This window comes from Aphelocoma coerulescens, chromosome 7 (assembly GCF_041296385.1).
Source record: "Aphelocoma coerulescens isolate FSJ_1873_10779 chromosome 7, UR_Acoe_1.0, whole genome shotgun sequence".
Taxonomy (NCBI): Eukaryota; Metazoa; Chordata; class Aves; order Passeriformes; family Corvidae; genus Aphelocoma; species Aphelocoma coerulescens.
In genome coordinates this window covers 23,713,149-23,740,000 of record NC_091021.1, presented here as the reverse complement: position 1 = coordinate 23,740,000, position 26,852 = coordinate 23,713,149, and the positions used below count along the sequence as shown (strand labels likewise).

The 26,852-nt window shown below is 56.0% G+C and overlaps 3 protein-coding genes across 8 annotated transcripts in view; 1 reads left to right on the top strand and 2 right to left on the bottom strand.

Moving 5' to 3' along the window:
* Positions 1-2,111, bottom strand: part of LOC138113060 (tubulin alpha-5 chain) — a 4,375-nt gene extending 2,264 nt beyond the window's left edge. The window contains exons 1-2 of the mRNA XM_069020879.1: positions 2,031-2,111; positions 213-435 (exon numbers count right to left, since the gene is read on the bottom strand). Coding sequence (XP_068876980.1) covers positions 213-435; positions 2,031-2,033 — 226 coding nt within the window. The 5' untranslated portion in view covers positions 2,034-2,111. The remainder of the gene's footprint in view (positions 1-212; positions 436-2,030) is intronic.
* A 1,792-nt stretch (positions 2,112-3,903) lies between these two features.
* LOC138113058 (tubulin alpha-4A chain-like) lies at positions 3,904-7,852 on the bottom strand. Its single transcript, XM_069020874.1, has 4 exons — positions 7,750-7,852; positions 5,422-5,644; positions 5,138-5,286; positions 3,904-4,955 (listed from the first exon to the last, which is right to left on the bottom strand). The coding sequence occupies exons 1-4, from the start codon at positions 7,750-7,752 to the stop codon at positions 3,984-3,986; spliced, it is 1,347 nt and encodes a 448-aa protein (XP_068876975.1). The 5' UTR covers positions 7,753-7,852; the 3' UTR covers positions 3,904-3,983.
* Positions 7,853-20,968: 13,116 nt separating this feature from the next.
* DNAJB2 (DnaJ heat shock protein family (Hsp40) member B2) lies at positions 20,969-26,847 on the top strand. Of its 6 annotated transcripts, none has more exons than XR_011151985.1 (10): positions 20,969-21,073; positions 22,299-22,387; positions 23,480-23,589; positions 24,021-24,074; positions 24,218-24,337; positions 24,511-24,600; positions 24,727-24,832; positions 24,967-25,037; positions 25,265-25,802; positions 26,445-26,847. XR_011151985.1 is itself a non-coding variant. In XM_069020872.1 (10 exons), exons 2-10 carry the CDS (start codon positions 22,323-22,325, stop codon positions 26,453-26,455), a joined length of 849 nt encoding a protein of 282 aa, XP_068876973.1. In that variant the 5' UTR covers positions 21,619-21,772; positions 22,299-22,322; the 3' UTR covers positions 26,456-26,847. The 6 variants fall into 6 exon arrangements, 1 of the variants encoding a protein (XP_068876973.1); XR_011151984.1 differs by lacking the exon at positions 20,969-21,073 and adding an exon at positions 21,310-21,435; XR_011151987.1 differs by lacking the exon at positions 20,969-21,073 and adding an exon at positions 21,605-21,772 and having other exon boundaries at positions 24,221-24,337.
* Positions 26,848-26,852: the final 5 nt, after the last annotated feature.

Here is a 26,852-nt window from a genome sequence, read left to right as displayed (position 1 = left end):
AGCAGGTGCTCAGGTTTGTGGCTTCTCCTGGGGGAAAAAAAGGGCCCTTGGGTCGATCCCAGTGCAGGATATTGTCAGCAGACCACGAGCACCAGCTGCCTGCTACCCATCCATGGGGGCACCTCAGGCTGTGTGAACTCCAGGGAGCATCCTACAACGGCTCGTTCCCAGAAATAATGACCACTGTCACTGCCCAGCTAGGGTACACTCACCAATCACCGTGGGCTCCAGGTCCACAAAGATGGCCCGTGGGACGTGCTTCCCAGCCCCAGTCTCACAGAAGAAGGTGGTGAAGGAGTCGTCCCCTCCGCCGATGGTTTTGTCGCTGGGCATCTGCCCGTCGGGCTGGATGCCGTGCTCCAGGCAGTACAGCTCCCAGCAGGTGTTGCCCATCTGGACGCCGGCCTGGCCGACGTGGACGGAGATGCACTCGCGCTGGGGAGGGGGAGGCAGGGTCAGATCCTGGCACAGCTCTGTCCTGCCTGCTCCAGGGAGTGGTCTGGTGCCAGTGCCACACAGTCACCCACACTGGACCTGCTCTGGTCAGTGGCCTCAGAGAGCACATTTTCCTCTGGGTGACCTCCTACATGACCCTGAGGGGTCCCCCATAGCTGGCATTGCCCTCAGCCATGCACAGGCACCATGCCAGATCAAGAGCACCTTTGGCATCCCTCTGGCCCCTTCCCTCACTGGGGGCCACCAGCACAGTGGACTCTGGCTGGGCCTGTCCTCCAGCAGTATGGGGAGCAGAGCCTGGCCCAGCTACTCTGCCTGGGTCCCTGGCAGCCTCAGCCCCTTCCCCATTCGACAGCAGTCCAGTGCAGGGCTCAACTGACAGGGGCACATATTTAACCCATGACAGGCAATCAGCATGGGGAAACCCCTCTGCCTGCTGCTCCAGAGCCAGATAGGCACTCAGTATCGTGGGGTAAGTGGCCTTGGAGATGCAAGGGTGGTAGGTGGCAGCCAGGTAAGGGCTGGCAATGAAGACCAGCAGTTTCTGAGGCAACATAGACTCCCTGGGCTACACAGTCCCAACCCTGTGCTGCAAAACCCATGTTAGCAGAAGTGCTGAGGTGCAGGCTGTGAGCTGGAGATGTGCCTCCTGCGCTCCAGCATCCCTTCTCTGCTGTCCCTGGCACCCCACCTCTGCTAGTCCTAGCATCCTTGTTTCACTATTCCGGCATCCCTGCCTCCCCAAGCGGGACACCCCGACTCAGCCTCGGGGTCCTGGCGCAATTCGCTCTTGCATTCTCAGACTGCACAGTGCCCTTAGCCGCGATGGGGTCCGTGCCGCGGTCCAGCGCCGGGGTAGGACAAGGGCTCCTGCTTCCTGCGGGAGGGCCAAGGGCAGCCGCAGAGAGGAAGGGAGGACAGCTGGCGGCAGGGTCCTCGGTAGAGCCCGGTCAGCGCTGCGGCGGACAGAGCGCTGCGCTGCGCCTTCTGGCACGGCCCCGGCCCACTCCTGAGCCGCTAAATATAGACGGCTCGGGCCCCGGGCGAGGGCAGCGGCGACTGCCCGCTCCGGAGAGCGGCTCCAGCCCGCTCCGCCGCTGCCAGACGCCCGCGGGTCGAGACTGAAGGGACGGGACCCCCACACCCGTTCCCCGCCGCCAGCCCCGACGGGGCGCTCGCTGCCGCGGGGGGAGCCCCGCCGAACGCCCAGCTCCGGCCCCCGCTGTCCGGCTGGCGCCTCCACCCCCGGCAGCTGTTCCCGTCCATCCCCGGCCACCGCTGCCCACCGGAGAGGTCACCCCGCTCCATCCTCAGCGCCCCCCCCGCGCTGCGCCGGCGGCGGGAGGGAGGGGAAGGGGGGCAGGCACCCCAGTGCCGGTGGCGGCGGCGGGGGGGGACCGGGCGGTGGGGGCGCGGCTGCCCCCGGGCAGGGGCCGATAGGGCTATCCAAGGTCACGGCGGGAAGGAGGGGGCGCATCGCGACGGATCCCGCGGGCACGGTGCTGCGGGGGGACTGCCGGGGGGCTGCCGGGCGCCCTCCCCGCCGCCGTGCCCGCCTCCCGGCCCGCACTCACCATGTTGCGGCGGGCGGTGCGGGATGTCCCGGCGGCTCTGTGCGGCGGGGCTCGGCGCGGAGCTGCGGCTGCTGCAATCCCCGCCGCAGCGCTCTCTTATAGGTGGGAGGGGCTTGCTGCCGCCACGCCCCCTTATTTGGGTACACTTGCATGCGGGGAGGGAGTACCCCCTTCGGGGGCCGCAGGAGCCTGACGGGGCCCTCCCGGCTGCAGAAGAACCCCAAGGTGCGGGGCCCGCAGCTGTTCTCCCTCCTCTGTCGGGAAGGAGGCGGGGGCATCCGGCCAGGCTGCTGGCAGGAGGCTTGGGGACCAGCCCTCAGGGGTGACAGGCAGTGCTGAGCCACCAGCACCGGAGGCAAAGCAGGTAGAACAGTCCCTAATCTGCTTTGCTACCAGCTCCCCCCAGGGATCTGGGGACACCCCGAGTCCACCTGGGCCTCTAGGACAGGAGAAAGGAGGAGAAACACGATAGAGACATGTATCAGACTCAGGAGCCCACTTTTGCCCCCCAAACCTCCCTTCGCCATTGATGCTCTGGGAGGCTCCAGGCAAGGTTTGCCTTTCTCTCCTGGTGGGGACAGACAGGCAGTGCTGCACAATCCTGTGAGGCTGCAGATCTGCATGACAAATCTGGGCTGCCAAAAAAGGGTCATTGCAGCCTGCTTGCTGTTAATAACTTGTGACTACATTCAGAGCAGCAGCTCTCTTTGAGCCCTGGCCAGCGCAGCCACCCCTGCCAAGGCCAGGGCTGATCCTGGTACTGAGGATGCCTGGACCATCAGCCTTGAACGCTGCCTGAGCAATGAGAGGGCTCTGTCTTTGCTGCCAGGGCCTTGGCTCACACAGCAACCCCTCCCTGGCCATGGGGATGGATGGGCCTCTGTTGCTCAGCAGCATGCCAGAAGACACTACTGTGTCCCTTGTCCAGGACAGAGGTGCAGGATAACTTTTAGAAAAAGCTATAGGACACAATTCCAACTCCTACATCCTTCTGTCCACAGACAGTAATGTCTGTGAAGACATAGGGAGATATCAGCAATGGAATTACTCCTGAAGAAGCAGATTCCCTCCTTTCCCCACAATCAGAAAAAACATGAGTGGATCAGACCAGCATCTGGTGTGAGGGGCAGTGACTCCGGCCCTGGCATAGCAGCAGCAGCAGGCACCTCTCAGTCTGAACATGGCAGTCCAGTCACAGGCAAGCAGAGCAGTGCCAGCAGCCCTGCGCAGTGGGATGAGCATCTGGCTGCGCTCCAGCAGGCAGGGCTGGCCCCCACTCTCCCCTCCAGCTGACACGGGTGCATGTTGGGAGGAGGAGGGCAGGGGAGGACAGCCCCTGTGGGTCAATATAGCTGGAGCATTAGTGGTAAGCAGGGAAAATTAATCTCTGCAACCAGCACACTGGATAATGGGTAGCAGAAATCTCCAGTTTGCAGCTGGAGCCAGGAGCTGATACTGGAACTACTTACCACCAGGCAGGGCAGTGAGAGGACTCAGAATGGGGACAATGCAGAAGATGATCTGGGCCAGGTAGAGTGGGGCCACATGCCCCAGGGGGAAGACAGAGCATTGTCAGAGCAGGGCAGGCTGAGGGCAGAGGTACTTTCAGAGAGAAGACCCCATGCCTAAGCTTGGTACTTCCAACACATCAGCAGCACTCCTCTGGATCCCTTTGGTGGACATGCTCTGGCACCTTCCCAGAGCCTGCCACGTCTCCTGGACATATCCCTCAGGTATGGGCTCTTACCTATGTGGGGAGCTGGAGCAGAGCACTGGGAGGAAGCATAGCAGCACCAGTGGCAGGGCTGAAGCACTCACCACACACCTGACCTGGCAAGAAACCGATACAGCTGGGGGGATACTGCGAGACACGGAGGCTTGGAAACGGTTTATTGCAAAGGGTTTGCAGGTAACACGGGTAAGGAGCACGGTCCTTTTTTGGCTGAGGCTTCTCTACTCCTCACCCTCTTCTTCATCCTCATAGGAGTCCAGGCCCACTTCCTCGTAATCCTTCTCGAGAGCGGCCATGTCTTCCCGCGCCTCAGAGAACTCCCCTTCCTCCATGCCCTCGCCCACGTACCAGTGCACGAAGGCGCGCTTGGCGTACATCAGGTCAAACTTGTGGTCCAGGCGAGCCCAGGCCTCGGCGATGGCCGTGGTGTTGCTCAGCATGCAGACAGCACGCTGCACCTTGGCCAGGTCCCCCCCCGGCACCACCGTGGGTGGCTGGTAGTTGATGCCCACCTTGAAGCCCGTGGGGCACCAGTCCACAAACTGGATGCTGCGCTTGGTCTTGATGGTGGCGATGGCGGCGTTGACGTCCTTGGGCACCACGTCCCCGCGGTACAGCAGGCAGCAGGCCATGTACTTGCCATGGCGAGGGTCACACTTCACCATCTGGTTGGCTGGCTCGAAGCAGGAGTTGGTGATTTCGGATACTGATAGTTGCTCATGATAAGCTCTCTCAGCAGAAACCACAGGGGCATAGGTGGCCAGGGGGAAGTGAATGCGAGGGTAGGGCACCAGGTTGGTCTGGAACTCAGTCAGATCCACATTCAGGGCTCCGTCAAAGCGCAGTGATGCCGTGATGGATGAAACAACCTGGCTGATGAGTCTGTTCAAGTTGGTGTAGGTTGGGCGTTCGATGTCCAGGTTCCGACGGCAGATGTCATAGATGGCCTCGTTGTCCACCATGAAAGCACAGTCTGAGTGCTCCAATGTACTGTGGGTGGTGAGAATGGAGTTGTAGGGTTCTACCACAGCAGTGGAGACTTGTGGTGCTGGGTAGATGGAGAATTCCAGCTTGGACTTCTTGCCATAATCAACGGAGAGTCGCTCCATCAACAGGGAGGTGAATCCAGAGCCAGTGCCGCCTCCAAAACTACGAAACACGAGGAATCCCTGGAGGCCTGTGCACTGGTCAGCCTGTGGAGAGAGACAAGTAAGGTTCCCTCAAGAACTGATTTGGCTGGAGGGAAGTTTCAAACTTTTGTTTGGGTAGCTGCAGATTCCTCCCAAGGCGCAGCAGAGCTCCCACATGCTCCCACCCCTTGAATGATGATAGACCCCAGTCCAGGGGGACACATCCCCTCCCTACAGTCACTTACCAGCTTACGGATCCTGTCCAGCACTTGATCAATGATCTCTTTGCCGATGGTGTAGTGCCCACGGGCATAGTTGTTGGCAGCATCTTCCTTGCCAGTGATCATCTGCTCAGGGTGGAAGAGCTGGCGATAGACACCTCCCCGAATCTCATCTAGGAGAGAGTGGCATAATAGATTTTCTAACTGGATCTGGGGAAACGTAGCAGGATCCACTCTGGGGAGTGTCCTGCAATGGGTTGTTCCCAGAAATAATGACCACTGTCACTGCCCAACTAGGGTACACTCACCAATCACCGTGGGCTCCAGGTCCACAAAGATGGCCCGTGGGACGTGCTTCCCAGCCCCAGTCTCACAGAAGAAGGTGGTGAAGGAGTCGTCCCCTCCGCCGATGGTTTTGTCGCTGGGCATCTGCCCGTCAGGCTGGATGCCGTGCTCCAGGCAGTACAGCTCCCAGCAGGTGTTGCCCATCTGGACGCCGGCCTGGCCGACGTGGACGGAGATGCACTCGCGCTGGGGAGGGGGAGGCAGGGTCAGATTTCAGCAGAGACCAGAAATGCAATCACTGCAGGAGGTGCACAACCCTGGAAGGGTAGCTCTGGCCCTTCTCAGCTTGGGTAAGCCACACTGCCCTGGTACCTGGGTGCCATGTGTCCATTCCAATCTGCTGCTTTTTCCCAAATCTGGTCCTCTGCCTCTCATCACTGCACTGATCACCTCAGGGGCTCAAGGAGATGGAGACCTATTTGCTGGAGCCCAGGATACCAGGCCACCCATTCCCTGGACTGGCCCCACTCACAGTCCTGGATAGCATCCAGGGAGCATCTTCTCCATTGCCCAAACATCCATATGGCTTAAGGGCTGAGGCCTGGCAGCAGCTGGCACAGTCCCTGTTGCAATTCCACCAACAGGGCTGGAGGCTAAGATGGCCAGGACACTGGGAGCTGAGGAGGTGACGGCACTGAGGATGGGTGCCCAGCAAGAAGGGGGATTTACAACTGTGAACGGTTGCCATGCTCTGAGGCTCAGCTTCCCTAAATTAGCTCTGGAGGAGGAGGAAGCTTTAGCTGCACTTTTTAAGTCAATGGAAAGGCTGAGGTGGGAGGATCTCTTAGCTCACAGCTTCAAGAGTAGCCTCAGGTCCCTCAGGAGAAGCCAGGTGAAAGTTGGCTCTGCAGCCTCACTCCCTTCAGGTGAGGCACCCCAGAGCCTGCAGTTCTTCTGACAAGAATGAAAGTATTCAGTGCCTTAGACCTGCTGTTGCCAAGGACTGGGATGCATCATCAGGCACAACTGAGGCAGAGGAGCATCCAAATCAAACCGGATTTCCAGAGTCACGGGTGCCCCACTATGAGTCAGCTGGCAGGAAGCCGGTGGAACCAGCCATTTTGCACTCAGGAGCAGGGCAGTGACTGCTGTCTGATGAAGTTGCACAGGATGCAGCAAGTCCTGGCTCTCTGCGTCTAAAGTGCTTTCAGTGCTGCATTTCAGAGGCAGCAGTGACAGTGAGGGATGGCAAAAAAATAAACCCTTGACACCCATTGTGAGAGGCAGAAGCCCATCTCCCCACCTTTCCCAAAGCTGAGGTGCAAGAAGAGCAAAGCAATACCCCACTTATCCCTCCCAGCAGGTCCATAAACATTGTGTAACACAAGGAGCCAAGGGTAAGACCTGAGGACTTAAGTCCTGAGGTAAGTCTTCCAGGATCCTCTACAGAAGGGCACAGAAAACACTTGGCACAGATGCAAGCACCTCAGGGAAGAAGAGATGAGAAAGGACTCCTCCCTGGTAAAAGACTTTGTGAATCAGCGTGGGGGTGGCAGAGGGTTATGCTGCTTACTGCACTTCATCCCACCAACAAGCAGCAGCCAGGACTGACTCTGTGGGACCCAGCGCTGACAGTAGGCTGGGCAGAGCCCAGCAGCACCGGGACGCAGAAATTCTAGTCACCAGCCAGCAGACTCTGTCTTCTTCACGGCGAAGTCCGGCACAGGGAGGGCTGGGAGCATGTCCCCGCGGGACAGCAGGGAGGGTAGGGTGCCCGGGGAACCTTGGGGCTGGGATGCTCTCCAGGGCTGCCGGAGAGCTCATGAGCCAGAGCTCGCCGCAGGACCATGGCGGCAGGGCAGCCTGGAAGCCCACCCACACTGCTGCCCACCTTGGAGCAGGGCAGTGGGTGAAGAAAGCCGTAGCTTACTGCCGGAGCTCAGCTGTGGGTCGGCAGCGCGGGGGGCTGGCAGACGGAGCGAACTCCCCGCAGCCGGGGATGGTACCGCGGGACACGGGCAGGGACCAACACTATTAAAAGTCGGCTAAAAAGCGGGAGAGGGATGAGAGGTGCCGGTCTCCGCAGCCGGCGGGGCTCGCTGGTGGCCTCCTTGTCACGGGTACAAGGGAATGCTCAAAGGAGGGAGGCTGCTGAAAACCGGCGAGGGAGCAGCTCAGGAAGAGGCTGAAGTCAGACAAAAGCAGGGCAAGCACAGCGGACACTCTGGTCGCCAGCTGCCAGCACTTCTGGGCTCCCGGCACAGCCTTCCCGAGAAGCCACGGGGATCCCAGCCCACTCCGGGGAGCACTCGCGGGACCAGAGGGAGAGATCAGCCGGGGCTGGCACTTACCATGATGCCGCCGCTGCCGCCGCTGCCGCACGACCTGCCTGTCCCCGGACTGCCGCAGCTCCACACTCCGGGACGGCCGCGCCGCCGCCGCCTTATACTGGGGGCGGCACCGGAGCTCCGGGGCGGGCCGGCCCGCCCGAGACGGCCCCATGCGCTTTCAAAGATTTGCGTGCATTGCGCATATTTGCATAGATTTGCATAGACGGGGCTGTGCTGCCTGGCGGGGTGCACCGGTGGGGCCTTCGGGGAGCAGCATCCCCTGACTGGGGCACGGGAGATGCGGGAGTCCTCTCGAGGAAGGGGCAGTGGGCCGTAAGTGTTGTTCATTCTATGCTTGCCAGTCTTGGCAGAGGGGTTCTGCTGAAGAACAGAGATGGCACCTTCCAGCCTGGTGTCCTGCTGGTGAAAGGCACTATCCAGGCACTAACCAGGAAAGATTTTGGGGGTTGAAACAGGAAAGCCAGCAAAGTTTGGCCCAGGTCTTCCCTCTTGGTGGGTATAGGTGCTGATGTGGTCCTCGAGCAAGCACTGAACCAGGTCTCTGGCAGCCACCCAAGGCCTCCATAAAAACACCTGGGAGAATTTCTGGAGGAAACATGGGTAGGGGAAACTCTTCAGAGATGAGCCCAAGCTTTCCTAACCTCTTTGGAGATCACTGAAAAAAAAGCAGGAAAACTGAGTCCTGTTCTTTGTGTCAAGCCCCTCAAGAACAGTTGTGCCCCAGGGCTGTGTCTGAAAGCTCTGTCTGCCAAAGGGCTTCTTCTCCATCCTGGCTCTGCACTGGTTTGATCTGATTTCACAAAGATTTATGAAATGAATAGTGAGGGTGTAGGGAGAGCTTGGAGCACCTTGGAGGGGTTTATTGGAGTCTGCGGTGACTTCACTGATATCTGGCCTTACTACAATGAATAATGTGTCCTACCCCCTCCAAAATGCTCACAGTATCCACTGTGGTGCAGGACTAGTCCTGCCTCTGCCTGAGCACTCTGACTTAATGAGTTTTCACTGAAAAGTGCTGTCATCTCGCAGCTGGATCGGAAAGTTGAAAGCTGGACCTAAATTACCCACCCACAATAGGCTTTCTTTGTGCCTGAGTCACCTGGAAAGTGTCACCTTCACTGATGAGCGTGTGTAAAGTGACTGAAAGCAAGAGTACTGCTGCAAAGCCTGTGCTGGTGTCTAAGCAACACATTTTTGAGACCTGCAGAAATGGCTGAGCCAGAGGATCAGAGTGGATTTAATCAAGCTGATGGGAAAACGTTGAGGTTTTGTTCCACAGAGATGCCCCAGGTAGTGAGTGCTGCTGAACCTGCACAGGATTCTGTGGTGACTGGATAACTCTGGAAATGCCTCCCTGTGGTACAAATGTCCTTTGAGTGACCTCAGAGATCACTAGATAACACAGACCATGCTGATGCAGACAGTCCATGACCGTGAGAGAGTAATTGGTAGCACTGAGGCATCAAAATTTGAGGCCCAGAAGTTAATTGGAGTGAAAAGGAGAGATGGTATCATCTTCCCTGTGAAAATCTTCACCATGGTGTTCATTGTAACGCATAGTGGATGCCAAGGCATCACTTCTCACTAGGTGTGTCCTAGAACCCTCCTTAATTCCACAGTGCCAATTAATTCTGGGGCATTTATAGCATGAATGCCTTGCAGTGTGGTGGAAGCTCTAATGTGGAACTGCAGCACTTTGAAAGGTATTGCATGCTGACCACTGCAACTTAGAAATTATTTTTGAAGGATGAATTAAGTGCTTCTCTTCCTGGGGTGGAGAAACCATCTAACTGGAAACAACTGGATGTTTTTGCAGTGAAGTTAGAATGGAACTAAGTATGTGGCTCAGTATCTTATACAGGTCATGGAGACTCTCTTGGACATTTTTGCATAAACTGTAGTCCCCCAACCTGACTTATCTTTCCATGTGTGGGTGGAAGTAAAAATGTGTTTGCACCTGTGTGAAAATATTTTAGCCTACTTTAATCATTCGCGTGTTTTTGGTGAGGTGTTGGTGGGGTGTTGTGCATGCATAATATGACTCTTCCCTTCTTCTCTGTTTAAATCCCATGGAATGTTTAAATGAAAAACCATGTTTTTTGTTTGCCTTTGAGCAAACAGAAGACTGTCACTGTTTGGGAGGTCGTATCCCAGCCAGGCCTAAATATTTCTATGCTTGCAGATATTTGCTTAGGAGGTAATTCAGAGTACTTTGGTTTGGGAGCCGAATTTACTGTATTAAGTAGAGAGAAATATTATGTTTTAATGTGTTTGAAATATAATGGTTTCAACATAAACTTGGCTTCCTTTTTCCTGTGCTTAAGGATTTCACGTTCTATGATTTTTCCACTTTGGCTGATTTTTCTTCTTTCTCTATTTTTCCTTTATTTCCAGCCTTTTTCCTGAAGTATCATCAGCATCATTTAAGCCGTTTAAGGAAAGGATTTGGGTTCAGGTGCAGGTGCAGGTTTGGGTTCCAGTTCAGGTGCAGGTTCGGGTTTGGGGTTAGGGTTAGTGTTAGGGTTAGTGGTTAGAGTTACGTTAAATGTTAAGAGTTAGCATTAGGGTTTGTATTGGAGTAGGGTTAGGGGTTTTTTAGGCCCTTAGTGTTTTGTTAGGGTTAGGATTAGGTTAGGGTTAGGATTCGAGTTAGGGTTACTGTCTGGGTTTTGTAAAGGGTTGGGTTTCAGATTTGGAAATTGGTTTGGGTTAGGGTTAGGTTTAGTGTGAAGTTTAGTTTGCGTGTGAGGGAAGTTTTAGTATTACAGTTTTGGTTAGGATTTGGGTTAGGATTAGGGTTAGGTTTTGTGTAAGGGTTAAGTTTAGGTTCAGCATTACATTTAATGTTAGAGGTTTGGTTAGTGTTAGGTTTAGGTTTTGGCTTAGGGTAAGGGTTAGTGTTAGGATTTTGATAAGGGCAGGGGTAGTGCTTTCGTACAGTTAGGGTTAGGTTAGGACTTGATTAGTGTGAGGGTTGGGTTAAGGTTATGGGCTAGAGTTATGGTTATGGTTCGTACAGTTACGGTTAGTGTTAGGATTAGGGTTAGATTTACGTTGAGGCTTAGGGTTTTGGGTTAGTGTTAGGGTTAGGTTAAGGTTAAGGTGAGGGTTAGAGTTAGGGTTAAGGTTAGTGTTGGGTTAGGGTTTTGGCTTTAGCTTATCATTAGGGTTAGGTTTCAGTTATGATTGGGTTAGGGTTAGGGTTGGGGTTTTTTATTAGGGTTAGTGTTAGGGTTTGGGGTTAGAGTTTGGGGGTTTTTTTAGGGTTTTGGGTTAGCACTTGTTTTAAGGTGAGGATTTTGTGTTAGGGTTAGGGTAAGAGTAAGGGTAAGAGGGTTAGTCTTAAGGTTAGAGTTAGTTTTAGGGGTAGGTTTAGGGTTTTATATTTTCTTTAGGATTTTGGCATAGTATTTGTTTTAAGGTTATGATTATGTGTTAGGTTTATGGTTAGGATTTGGGTTAGGGTAGTTTTATTGTCTGGGTTTGTTTTAGGCTTTTGGGTTAGTGTTAGTGTTAAGTGTAGGATTGTGGGTTAGGTTTATGGTTAGCGTTAGTGTTTGGGTAGCTTTAGGTTTTGGGTTATTGTTAGAGTTAATGTTAGTGTTAGGGTCCATGTAAACCTTTGGGTTAAGTTTAGGTTTTGGTTAATTTCAGGTTTAGGTGGTTGGTTTCCTGTGTTCCTTTAGCAAGCTGCAAACCTTTCTGGAGAGCGCTGCGGGGCTGCTTCCAGGAGAGCGGCTGTTCCGCTTCCATAGCCCTTCCGGACGGCCCTGTGCTCTTGCTCCGGCTTGCTGGGCTCTGCAACACGGTGACGATAAAGGAGGCGAGAAGGGTGTCTGCATGGGGACCTCAGAGGAACTTTTATTCACGTGACCACCAGCCAGTTCCCAGATGCAGAGGGACCACAAGCTCAGGGAGCCTGGGATTTTATATGGGGATGATGGGGGCGATGAGAGCACATGGACGAATGATCTCAGGGTGCAGGGGCGGTACATTGGCGGAGTTGGGGTACTGGAACCAATAGGGAGAACCCAAGGGTGTGGCCAGGACTAGGGGCAGGGAAGTGAGGACAATGTGGGAAGTAAGAAAAGGAATTGGGAAATACGTCACTACATTTAAGGTTATGTGAGTGTTAGGGTTAGGTTTAGGGGTTAGGGTCTTTGGATTAGGGTTAGGGTTAGGATTAGAGGTTAGAGTTATTGTTAGGGTTAGGGGTAGGGTAGGGTTAGGGTTAGGTCTTTTCTTGGATGAGAAGGGAGTCATGATTCATTTGGAGTCTCGCATCCCCGTATATGTCTTATCTGAATTGCCCAAGCAGATGTCTGTGCTTTTTTGAGATGTTTAGCAACATCTGGCTAAATCCCGGGAGCACCTGTCAGCTGTGTCTTTTCAGTTCCCAGCTTCTCAGCAGCCTGCCAGATGCTGGTAGCAGCAGCCTGAAAGCACACAGCAAAGGCTGAGCTCACTCTGGCTGGATTTGTCCTCAGTCAACCCCTTTCTTACAGAGATGTTACCCACACATCTAAGAAGATCCTGCCAATGTTTTTAGATCACATCAGAAATCACAAGATGGCATGAATTGCTCAGGTAACATTTCCGACTCAATTTATTGATGCTCAGAACATGGCTGGAGCCTGCAACAGCAACCAGGGAGATGCAAACAGCAAGTAAGGAAAATTCTAGGCTATAGAGTCAGAATTCAACCATCTCTTTATTGAAGGATGGGTAAAACATTGAAGATACCTGAGGGGCAGAGCCCTGCTCATTGCAGGGGTAGCCCCTACTTGCCGCTGTTGGAAACCAGCCAGCTCTTGGCAGGTACTTGCTGGTACAGGAACACCTGTGAGCAAAGCTCTCAGTTACCCAAACAAAGCCTCTCACACAGCTGTCTTCCAGAAGTATGTTAAAGACTGCCACACCTAAAGCACCCAGAGCTGAAACTGGGGAGGAGATGAGTTCAGAGCCCAGTCTGGTACCTCCCATCCACTCCCCAGTTCCTTGCTGTCTTTGCTGAGGACAGCCCAAACTATTGTTTGCAGTTTTCAGACCTCAGTTCCACCCCAGCTGTTCCAGGCAGAGCAAACAGTGTCACAGGGCAGTTAGGGGACATGGCTTTCTTGGGAAGGTAGAAGAGAGCACAGCTGTACTGTGGGTTTGGCAAGGAAGCCCATTGTGCCCTCCACTTTAAAGCAAACACTAGATGGTGAGAGGTGCTTCAGGAACAGGGCTCCTACCTGTGTCTCTAACCTCAGCCAGGGGCTTCCCAAAGAGACTGCATCCCTGCTTGCCCTGCTTACCGCTCGCTCCGTCCTTGCTCTGCCCTTAATCCTCTTAGCGGCATGGTCAGGTGAGGAAGGTAGAGAAGCTGGGATGTCCCTCCAGCCCGTCAGTGCCCTGTGCAGTTTGTTCTCCAGCAATGGCACAGGCCAGACAAGGTTGGCTGGTGAAACTAATAAGTCTGTTGAGAGCATGGGGCTCAACTGCATGGTGCAGACATTGTGAGTTCAAGCAAGGCCCTTGTGATGCTCACTGCTCCAGCAATATCCCACTGAGCTGTTGTGCAGGGTCCCTGAAGCACAGCTGGTTCCTGGTGATGGCCCAGCATCATATGTCTGAGTGCTGCTGCGGTTCTACTATGGCAGCATTTGGGACATACTTTGCCACCCTGAAAAGATCTAGCACAGCATGGAGATGGGCAGAAAATGCTCCCTTTGCCATTCCTTAAGATATGCATGCCTTGTCTAGGTCAGAAAGGGCCGTCTGAATACCTCATCCTTCATCTGGAGTAGGTAGAGATGAGAAAGAAGGGTGACTGGAAGGCTAGGTGTCACAGGCTGCAAGGAAAGAATGGAGACAGAGACTGAATAAAGGCCTCACTGAACATCTTCAGCAACCCAAGTGTGGCATTTAGTCCTAGACACCTGCTAGTATGTAGGGCACGGTAGTGATCTGAGAGAAGTTTTCTCTGCTGCAGCTGAGCAACAGTAGCATAATTGCTGGTTCAGATATAATGAAGTCAATTGTGCAACGCCTGCTGCATTGCCCAGTACTGTGTGCCTCAGTACAGGAACAATAAAGCTAATTCCAGATCTCACTACAGTCCTAAGCCCTGAATCACAGGGGAGAGTGGGGAGGCACTCCCCAGGACACAGGCAGCCCTGCAAGCCAAGCCCCAACCTGCGAGGCTAAAAGGGGCTGTTGGACAAGCAGGAACAAGCTCTTTCTCAGGCACAGCAGGCCCTGGGTGAGCAGCCTTCCTGGCTCAGAGCCAGCTGCCCTGGCTGCCAGTGTCACCCGCCTTTCTTCATATCCTGGGAAAGGCAGCTACACACCCACGGGAGCAAAATAAAACCTCAGCTGTCTAACTGCAGTGACTTCATGTCAGAGCTCTGAGCATGCCTGGTGTGAGCAACCTGCCTCCAGGCGGGTGACAGAGGGACTGAGCCTGCTGAGGTGTCCCCATGTTCTCAGAGAATACTGGTGTGCAGTGTTGATGGGCTTCTGTGGAGGTGCCAGTGATGTTTTTCCTCTTCTCCATCAGCTCTCAGAGCTGGTGATGGCACAAGCAGTGCAGGAATATCTGGAAATAGAAGTGCAATGAATTCTGCAAGGTTGTGTGATGGTAGGAACTCCCAGTGGGACATGGGTTACCCCATAAGGCTGAAGGGGCTCTCCATATGCCAGACAGAAGTGTAGACATGGTGATGTCTTCACGCCCAGCCCCTTAGTCCTTCCTGTCTTACAAGTTCTCAGAATTGCAACAAAGCTGTGGTCAGGTCTGTCGCAATTCCAAAGACATGCCTGTGAGCTGGCAGTGATGGGGCAAAGAAGCAGCCATCACTGCCCCTGCTCCCAGGAGCTCATGCCTTGCCTGTGGGACTGCAGCTGAGCCACTGGGCAGCAGAGGGGACATGGTGGATTCACGTGGGGCAGCTCTGCAGGTGCACCCACTCCTTCGATGTAGATAAACCATGGCCAGGTGGGCCAGTCCTGCACCCACTGGGAAAGGAAAACAACTCCTGTCACAGAAGCTTCTTGACGATGGCCCTGCTGTGCCCTGGCCTTTGGAGAGCAGTTGAGCATCCCATGGCTGGAGAGATGTCTGCAAGGTGTTTTGTTTTACACGTGGAAGTGAGTTGTATAATAATGCAAACAGCTTGTTGGCCCCAGGGCAAGCCAAGAGCAGAACTGGGCCTGGAGAAAGTAGCCTGCAGTCTTGGGGATTGCTGTAGAGTTGTTAAAAGTGGAAAGGAGGTGCTGGCAGCTGGCCAAGCACTGTTGGATGTCAGAGGGAAGCAGTTAATGTGATAAAAGATTCATTTAATAACTCATCTGGGTAATGGCTCCCACGGTGCTCCTGCCTGGAGCTGTTAGTGTGCAGAGAGAGTGTGACATTGTGAAACAAGGGCTGTCATTCCTTGCTCCTCCCCGAGCCTGGGTGCTGGGAGCCACTGGCCTCAAGTCAGTGGGCTGAGGCCTCGAGTTCAGTAGGCATCTTTAGGATGCCTGGCTCAAACATATATCTGAGAGCCTCCTAGCAGATTTAAGTCAGATGATGAGAGGCTGTGTGCGTGAAATAACAGCTATTTGGCAGAATTTCCCTGTTGCAAAATCTCAGGAGTCCCAGTCTGCTGAACTTGCATGCTTAATGTGGCCCTCCTCATTAGGACAAGCCATCTCCAGACACGCTGAGCCCAACTAGGGCTGCTGTGCCCTTCTCTGCAATGGTGTGGCCTAGGCAGTGTGGCTCTCATTCTGCCATTTAATAGCCTGGCACTGGACACATTGTGGAGAGCTTTACCAGCCTCCCAGGTAGGAGGGTGCAAAGTCTGGCAAGAGCTGAGCACCAAGCACTCCTGCATGTGTTGGGGCACCCTCAGCATCCTTATTAGGTGCTGATTAACATGGAAGACCCCACTGCCAAAAAAGCCTGGTTTCAAATATTGACATGACAGGTCTGCTCAGGAAAAAGGCAGGGATGTAACCAGCTTGCCGGGAAGAGGGTGTTGTGCCTGGCGAGGCAGCCTGGGGAACACCCAAGTGCTGGATGGCAAGAGTGAATCATCAACGAAGAGCTGCTGGGCTTCTACAGGGATTCCGGCCAGGCACCACTGGTTTCGGTGGTTTGATCAACGGTCTTGAAATGAATCCCAGACTACTGCTGTGTACTAGTTTGAAAACAAGCCAGTGGGAGATCACAAGTCATAATTATAATTTAATAGGAAAATTAAAATAAGTGCAATAGTACCAGAACACTGACAGGGTCAGGATACAACCTGATACCCTGTTAGTCAGGGTGGTGGTAGCAGCCCAGATGAAGTGGTCCTGTTGAAGCCGTGATCCTGCAGAAAAGGGTCTGGTCTTCACCTGAAGGTCCAGTGATGCATCTCTTGTCCTCTGGGAATCCCATAAGTAAGGGCTGCCTGTGCTGTCCCAAGCCCCAGATTATATCCAGGTGGGAATGCTTGGCTCCTCCCTCTGGGCGGAGCATCTCACAGTGGGCTGATGTAATTCTGTAAGTTATGCGATGGGTCCTTGATTGCCCATTAAACAGAGATAGCCCCCAGAGGGAGTTATCAAGGAGCAGTCATGGTAGGAGATAAGGAACATTGCCCCACCTGCTTTAACAGCTTGTGAAGATGATAATAGAATACATTACTATTGGTTACATCTTACATTGTAACCTAGGACACGCTGCTGAAGTGTGAGGGTGGCAAGAGGATGTACCGAGTAATAAGTGACAAGACTGCCCCTTCCTAAAATTCTCAAATTAATTACTTCAAGCAAATTCTGCTGTAATATGGCCTTTTAATCAGGCAATTCTTAACCAACCCTGAGATTTAATTGTCCCCTTCAGTAGTTACTACCCTACCAAGCTTAGCATTATCCCAAATTTTTCTTAGTAAACATTTCTTATCACAGTGGGCCTTGCACTCAGCCCTGGGGGTCTCTATTGCAGAGGCCTTCAGCAGTACAGCTCCTGGCTAACAAGCACACCTTTGCTATTGATGCCTCTGGTGCAAAACAGGCTGGCTTGGCATGCCAAGATAAATATTCAGGGACAACACAAAAAGTAGATCTGGAAAGACTGTCAGTAGCAGCTATGAGCTTCCTTCTTCTGTGGACACAGAAAATCGATTGTTCCACCCCTCTTCGCAGCACTGTTGTGATTTATGCAAATGCTGTTATCATTATCTCCTGCCAGCTTCCAAGTGAGAATGTCATACCAGTGGTGTTGATCTAAATCAGCCAGACATGTAATTGTGCTGAAGGTGATGACACGTTTGTAAAGCAATACCTTCCTTACCTGAGACAAGGATATCAGTAGTAAATGCATTTTTCAGTATTTAATTCTCTGCTGGTGGAATCTAAATTAATTCTTCTGTTATTTCTTTCTGGTATTATCAGTAATCTAGAGTTTTCTGGGTCAACCGGTTTATTTTCTTAATGACTGGAGTGATTTCTGTTCTTCAGTCCTTTGGAATTACCCCAGTTTTCCTGGCTCTGTTAAAAATTGCCATCAGCATCTCAGTAAGACCCTCAGTTAGGCCCACTAATGCTCTCAATGTGGGCCTGATGAAATGCAAATGTCGATTTTAGCAGGTAATGCGTTACATGCTGGTTTGTTACAGATGGCATCCAAACTGCAGTCTTCTCTTGCACCCACAGCACTCCACAGTACTCACTCTCCAAGGTTCCACTCTTGCAGTGGTATTTAGGCACCGAGGGCTATGGAAAACCACAGAAGGCTGCTTCCTGGCATTCTTTTTTCCTTTTTGTTTTTTTTTCTTCTCATGCAAATGCATTTGTTTCATCTCCTTTTGTATCTGTCCCTGCTTGGCTCATTGTTTGCCTTTGAGCCATGCCTAGCCGAAGATGGGCCAAGGCTGGACACTTACCTGGAGGGCATGGTGAGGACCAGAGAGCCTGTGACCCCAGTCCTACCAGGCACTGCAGAAAATCCTGGCCAAGACAGATGAACACAAGGGTCGTGGAGCTTGGGAGAGTGTGAGCATGGACACGTTGGTGTGCATGAACAAAATCAGGTTTTGCTTCACAACAGAATTCCTTCCTGTCCAGTGTCAGCTGCAGCTTCTGCTCCCCTCTCCAGCTGGAGGTTTCCCTAGCATATGGAGGGGATGTGTGGTATCAGTCTATTAATTATCTTTCATCTCCCTTCCCTTGGGACCTGATCCAGACCATGCAGCTCCCACCTTCACTGTGAATGAGTTTGGGGTGTTCTGCTCCTGTGCACTACAGGGTTATCCAGCCCAACCTGTCACCAACCACATGCCAGGGATGGGGCAAAACCCTGCTGCTGTGAGGCTCAGCTACTCCCTGGGTCTGTGTGCCTGCTCATCATGGATAACCTATTTAGTCATGGGCTTCTGCCACCTCTGCCAGCCTCTGACTCCGTTGATTTAAAATTTGCAAGCACCTCAGTTTTTCCTGGGTTTTGGCTGGGGCAGCAGCCCCATTGTCAGCGCAGGCAAGCACCCCTGCAAGGCAGAGCCTGGGACGCACAGCCTGGGTCTGTCACATTGCTAAATCTGGCTCAAAGTCATCGCCCTGCTTGAACAAAAGTCACCCTGACTTTGCTGTTTCTCATTTCTCTGTTCTGCTATGCAAACGAAAAGCAGCTTCATGACTTTGCCTCCCTGGATTCTCCCCAGTCTCTAGAAGGTAGAGTTCTAGAACAGCCAGCTGAGATGAGAGCAGAGTAGACAAGAAAGAGATGGGCAGGTGACTGAGAGCATGGCCACCAAGGCAAACATAAGGACCATCAAAAAACATGAAGGTGTGAAGAAATTAGCTGTGCAGGGAAGTCAGGGAAGGTGGATGAGACAGCAGGACTGTGAGTAAAAGAACCAATGTGGATTTTAAAAATGGGGGTCCTGCTCAAGTGATGTCTTCACCAGCTCCCTGCACTTGGGGGTTTCCACCCTGGTGCAGCCCTTTCAGGGGCGAGCAAACCTTGGAGCTCTCACTCACCCCTTTTCTGAGGGCTGCACCAGCGCTGTGGCCATGCCCAGAGGTGGCCAGCATCACCATCTGTCCTAGAAGCAGGAAGGCAGAGGAAGGTGGCACAGAAATGGCACCCAGGAGTCTGTCTCACTCTGCTCAAACCCTTCTCACTCCATCCGAGTGGCTTTGGTTCCTGCTCCTTCCCTGCTACAGCTCCACCACAGGGAATGGGGACCTTCCCTTGAGGACTGGAGAGAAGAGGAAAGGAGTCAGTTGCATGTGATGAGGGGAGCAGCAGGCACACGACTTGCTGAGCACTTCACAGCTCAAAAATTGCCAAGAACACAATTTTTCAGTACATAATTGCCAGTTTTGTTGAGGTTGTGAAAGGGCTTGTCTTTTCCTGTGGAAATCAAAAGCTGAAATGTTGTGCAGCGCTGAAAAAAAAATCTCTTAATTTGTGGTTTGCATAATAATATAGCACGGGTTTATGATGCAATTCTGTTGGCTTCCTGAGATATTGGGTAACAAGGATAAAAACATTTGGTCCTTTGGGGTTCTGCTTTGCTCACCCAAAATCTCTTTTCTCAGAAAGCCTCAAGAGTATTTCATGAGCATTTTTGACACCCTGGAAAGCTGAAAACAAGCTTGCAACACAGCAATCCCCAGAATTTGTTAAGAAATAAGGGTCTTCTTGAGACACACTCAAGATGCCTGTTCTTGATTTGAAGCTGATGTGAGCCAGGTTGGTGCATCAGGACATCAGGCAGACCTAGGAAGAAAGGGCAGCTAAAGAGGGCAGGGTGCTGCAGCTGAGGGTGTGAGGCACCAGTGGGTGATGGGCTACTTTTATTTGGCTGCTGCCAGGTTTGAGTAGGAGAGTGACTGTGGCAGGTCTGGGTCAAGGTGTGGTTGATACCACATCTCCTCTCCTACCAGTGCAGTGGTGGACTACTGCCCAACACTTCATTGCCTCCCCTAATAATATTGGGGAGGTGTCAGTCCTCCTCACTCCATATCCTGATCTCCAGAGTGAGGGAAACTTTTGCCATGAAGGCATCAGCAATGTGCTCCCCTGGCTCCAGATTCACAGCCAGCATGGGGACTTCTCTCCTATCCCAGCATAGAGGCCTCCCCACCAGTGCGCACAGAGTGAGCTGAGACCTCTCATCTCGGGGCCCTTCTTGTCCCCACATCAGCTGCAAAAGCCAGGGAAAGGAAAGCAAGGTGCCAAGACTCGGCTGGGTCCTGGTGGCACTTCCTCGCCCTCGCAGCAGCAGGATGGGATTCCTGTGAAGCAGCCTGTGGCTCCATCTAGTGCCCATGCCAGCTCTGCACCCATTGCTGGGCAGATGGGCCAAATCAGAGCCCCTGGCAGCCGGGGAGGATGCCCCGGCTGGAGGCAGCCCTCAGGGAGCCCCTCCGTGCTCGTGGGCAAACAGGTACAGGAGGACAGTGCTGCAATGGCATCCAGGAAAAAAAAAAGCCAGTGGCAGGAAATACTCCAAGCCGTTGCTCAAGGAAATCATCAAGTTGCTGTCTGATGGCAGGGGACAAGGCTCCCATCCCTTCGAGAGAGAAACGCCTTTGGCAGAGGAGACGATGCCCTTGGCATTTCATCCACCCCAAGTGCACGACTCATGGCTGGGGAGGGCTCTTCTCGGGGATATCTGAAACTTGTCCCTGAGGAGTGCTGGGAATGGCCTCAGACTCAGGCCTTCCATTCTGCCAGGCTTCCCAGCTAGGGATTTACGGGAGGTAAGGAAGATATTCCAACTGTGGTGTAGGTCTGGCAATGGATCCAAAACGCTCTCACCCTGCAGACAGAACAAGCTCCCTCCTTCTCCCATCCAGACAGCAACAGGGAATCATAGATCTCCGTGGCCAGGTCACATTCACAGGTGCAAGTGAGCGAGACCGCCCCAGGACCCTGACGGTGGGCGAGCACAGTCCCTCTGCAGCAGCTGTACAGGCAGGAGCCATGCAGGAGAGAAGTCAGCAACGCAGCTCTTAGTGCAAGGTCCCGGCTCTCCGGGGGCCTGGGCACCCTGGTGCTCGGGGTGGCCTGCAGCTCCCGGCTGCCGGTGCCACAGTGGTGCCACAGTGGTGCCAGGCGGTCCGGGCTCCTGGCAGGGACCGGTGCCCGCCAGCCCGGCAAGCTGCGCCCCGTCACGTCCCCCGCCCCGACAAAGCGCTGAGTCACCTCAGCCGTCCCCCCCGGCCGGCTCCTCCTTCCCGGCGGGACCGGCCGGGCAGCTGACTCGGCGGGGAGCCAGCAGCACGCGGCGCCGGGGGCCGCCCCGGGGCTGCAGCCGTGCCCCGGTGCGCTGCGCTGTCAGCACCGGCACCAGCGGGACAGGTCGGTGCCGCCCCCGCCGCGCCTTGCTGGCGCTGTCCGGGGCCCACCCGCGGCCCTGGGCGCGGAACAGCCGGCGCGGGGACGGAGAGCGGGCTGCGGGCGGGAGCGGGGCTGAGGCGGGCGGGAGCGGGGCTGAGGCGGGCGCTCGCAAGGGGCCGGTCAGCGGAGCGGCCAGGCACGCCTCCTCATGACGTCACCCGGCCACCAGCGAGGGCGTGACGTCAGAGGCCGCGGTTGGCTGCGGCCGCCGCCCGTCACGCAGCGGAGCCGCCTCCAGGCCGGCGGTGGCCCGGCCGCGGGGGACGCGCGACACCGGCCGCGGGCGGCCCGGACGGGCGGGGAGGGCTCAGCGGCGGCCTCAGGTGGGCACCGGGGCGGGGCGAGACGGGACGGGAGGAGCGGGGCGCAAGGCGCCGTCGGAGAGCGGCGGCCCTTGGCGCACGGGGGGGGAGCGGGGCCGGTGCGGTCCCTCGCCGTGCTGCCACCACCGCCCCTCCCGGTGCCCCAGATCCGCTGGCCGCAGCCCAGGGCCGCCCGCCGGTAGCGGCGGGGCGGGGTGCGGAAACTTCCAGCAGCAGCGGGTGGCCCCGGGAGCGCTGTGTTTACGGCTGGGCCGGGGGGCGGTCCCAGTGCCGCCGTGCTGGTGCCGGTGCCGTCGCCAGCACCGCCCTCCCGTCAGCTGGGACTCACGGGCCGGGGGCGAGTACCGGGGCCGGGACGGTACCCCGGGGGGTGGCGGGGGGCTGCGGCGGCCGCCTTCTGCTTCTGTCCCCCACCCGGAGCGGGTCGGCCGATGGAAGTGTCCCGGCGTGCCCGGGGACGGGGAGGGTCCCCGCTGAGCCCTTAATCCGCTCCAGCCGCTAAGCATCTTAGCGGGCTGCGCCCTCCCGCTGCCCCCCCGCCCCGCGACTGAGCCCCCCGCGGGAAGTGGGCAGGGAGCGGCGCCGGCAGCGGGGACCCCTTTCCCCTGCCTGGGCAAGTTGGGGTGATGCCGGCGGGACGGCGGTGCAAAGGGTCCCCCCGGCTGGGGCTGTAGGTGCTCCCAGGTGGCCGAGGTGCGCGCAGGGTACTGGGAAGCTGGGCATGGCGTGGCACTGAGCTGCTCTCGGGAGGCAGTGGGGTGGTCGGGGCCCTGGAGAGGGTAGGCAGCCCACCCTTGCTGTCCCACACCCAGCACTACCAGGCTGTGCCTGTGGATCCCTGACTTTGCCTTCTCCCCCTGCAGTGACGCCGTGGGACAGCTCACGTCATGGTCGACTACTATGAAGCGCTGGGGGTGAGCCGCAACGCCACCGCTGAGGACATCAAGAAGGCGTAAGCACATGGCAGTGTGCCTCTGCCTGCAGGGCAGAGACTCCCAAGCCACCCCCACATGGTGCCAGCGAGGCAGGGGCTTCCTTCAGGGCCAGTGGGGACAGGGCACAGCTCCAGAGGTCACAATTCAGCCTTTGTTTCCTTTGTATGGACGCCAGAGCGGGGTTGGGCTTTGCTGCCGTACAAAGGCATCTTTTGGTGGGGTTTGGTCCCTTTGTCCCTGCTGTCAGCCTGGGGCTGGAGGCGAGTCTCGCTGGCATTTGGAGGCTTCTGCCAGAGGGTTCAGGGATGGTAGATGGTTGGGGCACAACTCTGCTGGCATCAAAGTCAGGGGACTGGAGCTCACAAGGTGAAGAGCAGCATGTTCCCTTTTAGGAATGAGGCCCTGTGGGCAGGTTGGTGCTGTGCCCCAGGCACTGCTGGGGAGCTGACAGAGCCTCCTGAGTCTCTGCAACTCCTGTCTGGTGCCCTGCCGAGGTGCTGCTGCTCTCACTGGGGTGAGGCATCACCTGAGGGGAATGCCAGCCGATTGCTGGCTTGCCAACAGGTGGCAGAGGTCCCTGTGGGGGGCTTCCCAAGAGTGAGTGGGAGAAGCTGGGAAGCATGAGTTAACCCTAGCTAGCTGGAGTGGGGAGGAAAGGGCTGCTGGTGCTCTCCTGGCCCCAGGGGGCCCCAGCCACCCCTGGTTCATGCATGCTCACAGTAGAGCCCATGAAGGCTCCAGAACAAACCTGTGAGCATTGTCCAGAGCCATTGATGAGGGCAGCTGAGGTGGGCACACGTTACAGTGCTGTGGTCGTGCTGCAATTCTAGGGTAATTTCTGTTTTGTTTGTTCAGTTTGTGTGTGTTGGTGTGTATGCATAAATATGTATATGTGTGTGTGTGTGTGTGTATATGTATGAAAAAACATACTCTTCTCAGGAGGCAGAACTAGTCCAGGAAGCTCCTGTTGGTGCCTGAGGCTGTAGGGCGCTGGGTGAAGTAGGCTTGGGGTGCCCCTGCCCACAGGCTGGGAGGTGCATGCTCAGATGGGGGTTGCTGGCCCAAGAGCCCAAGGGCTGCTGCGTGCCCATCAGTCCCCCTCTGTGCAGGTACAGGAAGGCTGCGCTGAAATGGCACCCGGATAAAAACCCAGACAACAAGGAGTATGCTGAGCAGAGGTTCAAGGAGATCGCTGAGGCATACGAAGTGCTGTCGGACAGTAAGAGGCCACAGTGATGTCTTGTGTGTGTGTGTGTGTCTGCCCTTGGGACTGCTCGCACTGGGGTGTCCTGCTTCTGGGCTCACCCAGGTTGCATCCGTGGCTGTCCCCCAGAGGCAGTGTGTCCCTGCAGCTTTACCACACAGCTTGTGGGGCTTGGTTACTTCTTCGCATGTGTCCCAAAACAGCTCTTGGGAGAGATGCTGAGCTGTTGGCCTCCACAATGGGATCTCCCCAGATGGGCTGAAGCTTTTGCATTCTTGCCCAGGGATTTTACTTGGGTTTGGGTGCAGTGCCGGGGCAGTAGGGGCTTGTGCCAATCCCCTCCTCTTGCTCCCTGCTGTTCTGCACCTCCCTTAGTTGGGAGAAGTGTCAGTTCTCCTGCCCCCGCCTGGCAGCCAGCTTCCCCGCAGCCCCCTTTCTTCTTCCAGAGCAGAAGCGCGATGTCTATGACCGCTATGGCAAGGATGGACTCATGGGAGCAGGTGAGTAGGGCCGTGGGGGCTTGTGCAGCTCTGGGTACATCCCTGTTTGAAGACCCAGTGTGGGGCAGTGCCACCAGGGCACCCTGCCCTTCAGGGGAGTTGTCACCCAGGGCTCCATTTAACACTGAGTGTCTTCCCTCCAGCAGGGCCAGGGGGCTCCAGGGCCAGTGCTGGGGCCCCCGAATTCACCTTCACCTTCCGCAGTGCTCACGACGTCTTCCGGGAGTTCTTTGGCGGGCGAGACCCCTTTGCTGAATTCTTTGGTGCGTGTGGGGCAGGGGAAGCTGGCTCTTGGGCATCTCTCTGTCCGTGGGGCAGCCGCTGAGCTTGGGGACAGAGCGTGGCTGGCCCTGGCAGAGGGTCCCCATATCAGTGCGCTGCTTCTGGTTCCCCAAGATGATGGGGTTATGCTGAAGGAGGGGCCTCTGGCTTTCAGATGATGTGCTGCCCTTCTCTGAGCTGCGAGGACCTGGCCCCCGGCACCATGGGGGAGGCCACTTCTTTTCCCCCTTCCCAGGATCCTCAGGTAGGAGACACTGCCATTCCTCCCAGCAGGGGAGTCCTAGAACACCATGTTCCCCTGTGCAGAGTCTGTCCCCTGCCCTCCTCTTGTCACCCACCCTGGCACCAACCTTGTTGCTCCCTTCTCTAGATTTCTTCACGTCATCCTTCAGCTCTGGTACGGATGCAGGACTGGGCTTCCGCTCTGTTTCCACCTCCACCACCTTTGTTAACGGCAGGCGCATCACCACCAAGAGGTGAGGGTGGTGCCAGCCCACCTTGCTCCCATAGACTTCCCTCCATCAGCAGGCCTTAGACCCTGCAGCTTCCCACTATGGTGCACTGTCTGCATGACCCCTGACTGTCCATCTGTTTGTCTGTCTGTCTGCAGGATTATTGAGAACGGGCGGGAGCGGGTGGAAGTGGAGGAGGATGGGGAGCTGAAGTCAATCCACATCGATGGTGAGAAGTGGCACTGCAGACTGAGTTGTTGAGGTCTGCGCCCTTTCCCTTTGGGGTTTCTGGGAGGTGCTGCATCCAGGCGTTGTTTTGGACTGAGCCTCGGTTGGCTCTGGTTTGGAGCTCTGCTCTGAAGGACTGGTGGGGTGGGTTGGAGTTGCCAGGGCCCCACACCAGCTCTGGGGAGCTGGAGCGGATGAATCCCCCAACCCCTGCCCCTGTCCCCACAGGTGTTCCTGATGACATGGCGCTGGGGCTGGAGCTGAGCCGGCGGGAGCAGCAAGCCTTCCCCAGGCCACGGCCCCCCTCCCCGCCAGCACCGGCCACACACCAGACCTCAAGCTCCTCACCCGTCTGCCTCTACACGGACAGCGAGGACGAGGATGAGGACTTGCAGCTGGCCATGGCCTACAGCCTCTCTGAGATGGAAGCTGCGGGGCACCACCAAGCAGGTGGGCACAGCCCCCGCTCCCCGCCGGCACCAAGGGGCAGCCACAGCAGCCCGTCCTCCACCTGCCGAGCCCGTGATGCCCAGGGGAGGCTGGAGCAGGAGCCACTGGGGGCCAGCAGTCCTGCTACAGTGGGGCACGAACCTGCCCCCAGAGTGAAGCTGTGGCACTGTCCCCTGCTCTGAGCATGGGGCTGGGGTTCTGCCCCTCTCCGTGGGGCAGGGAGAGGAAAGCAGGGGTGGAGTCTCACTGCTTGGAACTTAGGTCCTGCCTCCCCTAGCAAGGGAGGGAGTCTCTTCTGCCCTGCCTCCTTGCTCAGGTGAGTGGCTGGCTAGTGGCATCCCAGGGTTGGAGGCTCCCAGGCTTGGAGGTGGTGGCTTGAAGTGGGACCCCTTAATGGGGCCTGAGGAAGAGGGGCAGCTCCCTGCCCTGGCTCCTGGAAGTGTGGGGTGCCCATGGGCAGGTGTGCCCTGGCTGTGCCTGCCCTTCTCTCCCTGCCTGCCCTGCAGGTGGGCAGGGTCTCCAGCAGGTGCCTCCCTGGCTGCAGCCTGCCCCTGCCCAGGCTGTGGGGAGTGCTGAATTGAGCTCCCCTCCTTGCAAGGAGGGCTGTGCACATAGCCTCTGCTTGGTGCCTTGTGTCTTGTGTCTTCCCTCTGGATGCTGTCGCTCCTGCCTGTACTCCCTCCTCCTCCTCTGTCTCCTTGCAGACTCTGCCTGGTCACTCCCTTCCCTATGCCTTGCACACCCTCCAGGGTACTGTCCCTCCTTGCTTCCCACAGCAGCAGTGACCCTCCGTGCTGTTCACAAGTGTTTCTACCCTCTCCCTTGCCCATAGTTCGGCCTTGGCTTTCGTCCTCCTCCTCCTGGGACCTTCCTCCCTCCATCCCTGCCCCTCCCCAGCCCTAGGCCAAGGAGGATTTCACAGGTGCTGTTGTGTACCCCCCTCCGCTTGTCTCCCCAGGTGTGTTCTGAGGCTGCTGCGCCCGGGGACCGCGCACGCCCACTCGCTCACGGAGGCTCTCCCAACCAGGACTCCGCTTTCTCCCTGCACGGCCACCCCCTGCCACCCCCTTCCCCCAGCACCCTCTGGCTCCATGGGATGCGGTGAGGGGGGGCATGACAGGGCTTATGGCCGAGCAATACCTGGGCCTGGGGGGAGATACCCTGGGCACCACAGGGATGGTGGAGAGGGTGGTGATGGGGATTGCTGTAGATTAGGCTGCTGGGGGGTGCTGGCCGTAGGCAGCGAGGGGCAGCATGGCTGGGCTCAGCCAGCAGGGCTGGGCTCTGCCCCCCTCCTCGCTGTAGCCCCCCGTCTCTGAGCCCCTTCTGCTGCCAGCTGTCAATAAACCTGTTTGCAGTAACTTCT

Bases quoted from the DNA above. Each gene is read 5' to 3' on its own strand.
- LOC138113058 (XM_069020874.1), bottom strand. The intron at 5,287-5,421 runs GTGAGTGTACCC...ACTCTCTCCTAG, and splicing joins CCTGGAGCCCACGGTGATTG to ATGAGATTCGGGGAGGTGTC. The intron at 4,956-5,137 runs GTAAGTGACTGT...CTCTCTCCACAG, and splicing joins TGGACAGGATCCGTAAGCTG to GCTGACCAGTGCACAGGCCT.
- DNAJB2 (XM_069020872.1), top strand. From the start codon at position 22,323: ATGGTCGACTACTATGAAGCGCTGGGGGTGAGCCGCAACGCCACCGCT. The intron at 24,601-24,726 runs GTAGGAGACACT...TCCCTTCTCTAG, and splicing joins CCCCTTCCCAGGATCCTCAG to ATTTCTTCACGTCATCCTTC. The intron at 25,038-25,264 runs GTGAGAAGTGGC...CTGTCCCCACAG, and splicing joins GAAGTCAATCCACATCGATG to GTGTTCCTGATGACATGGCG.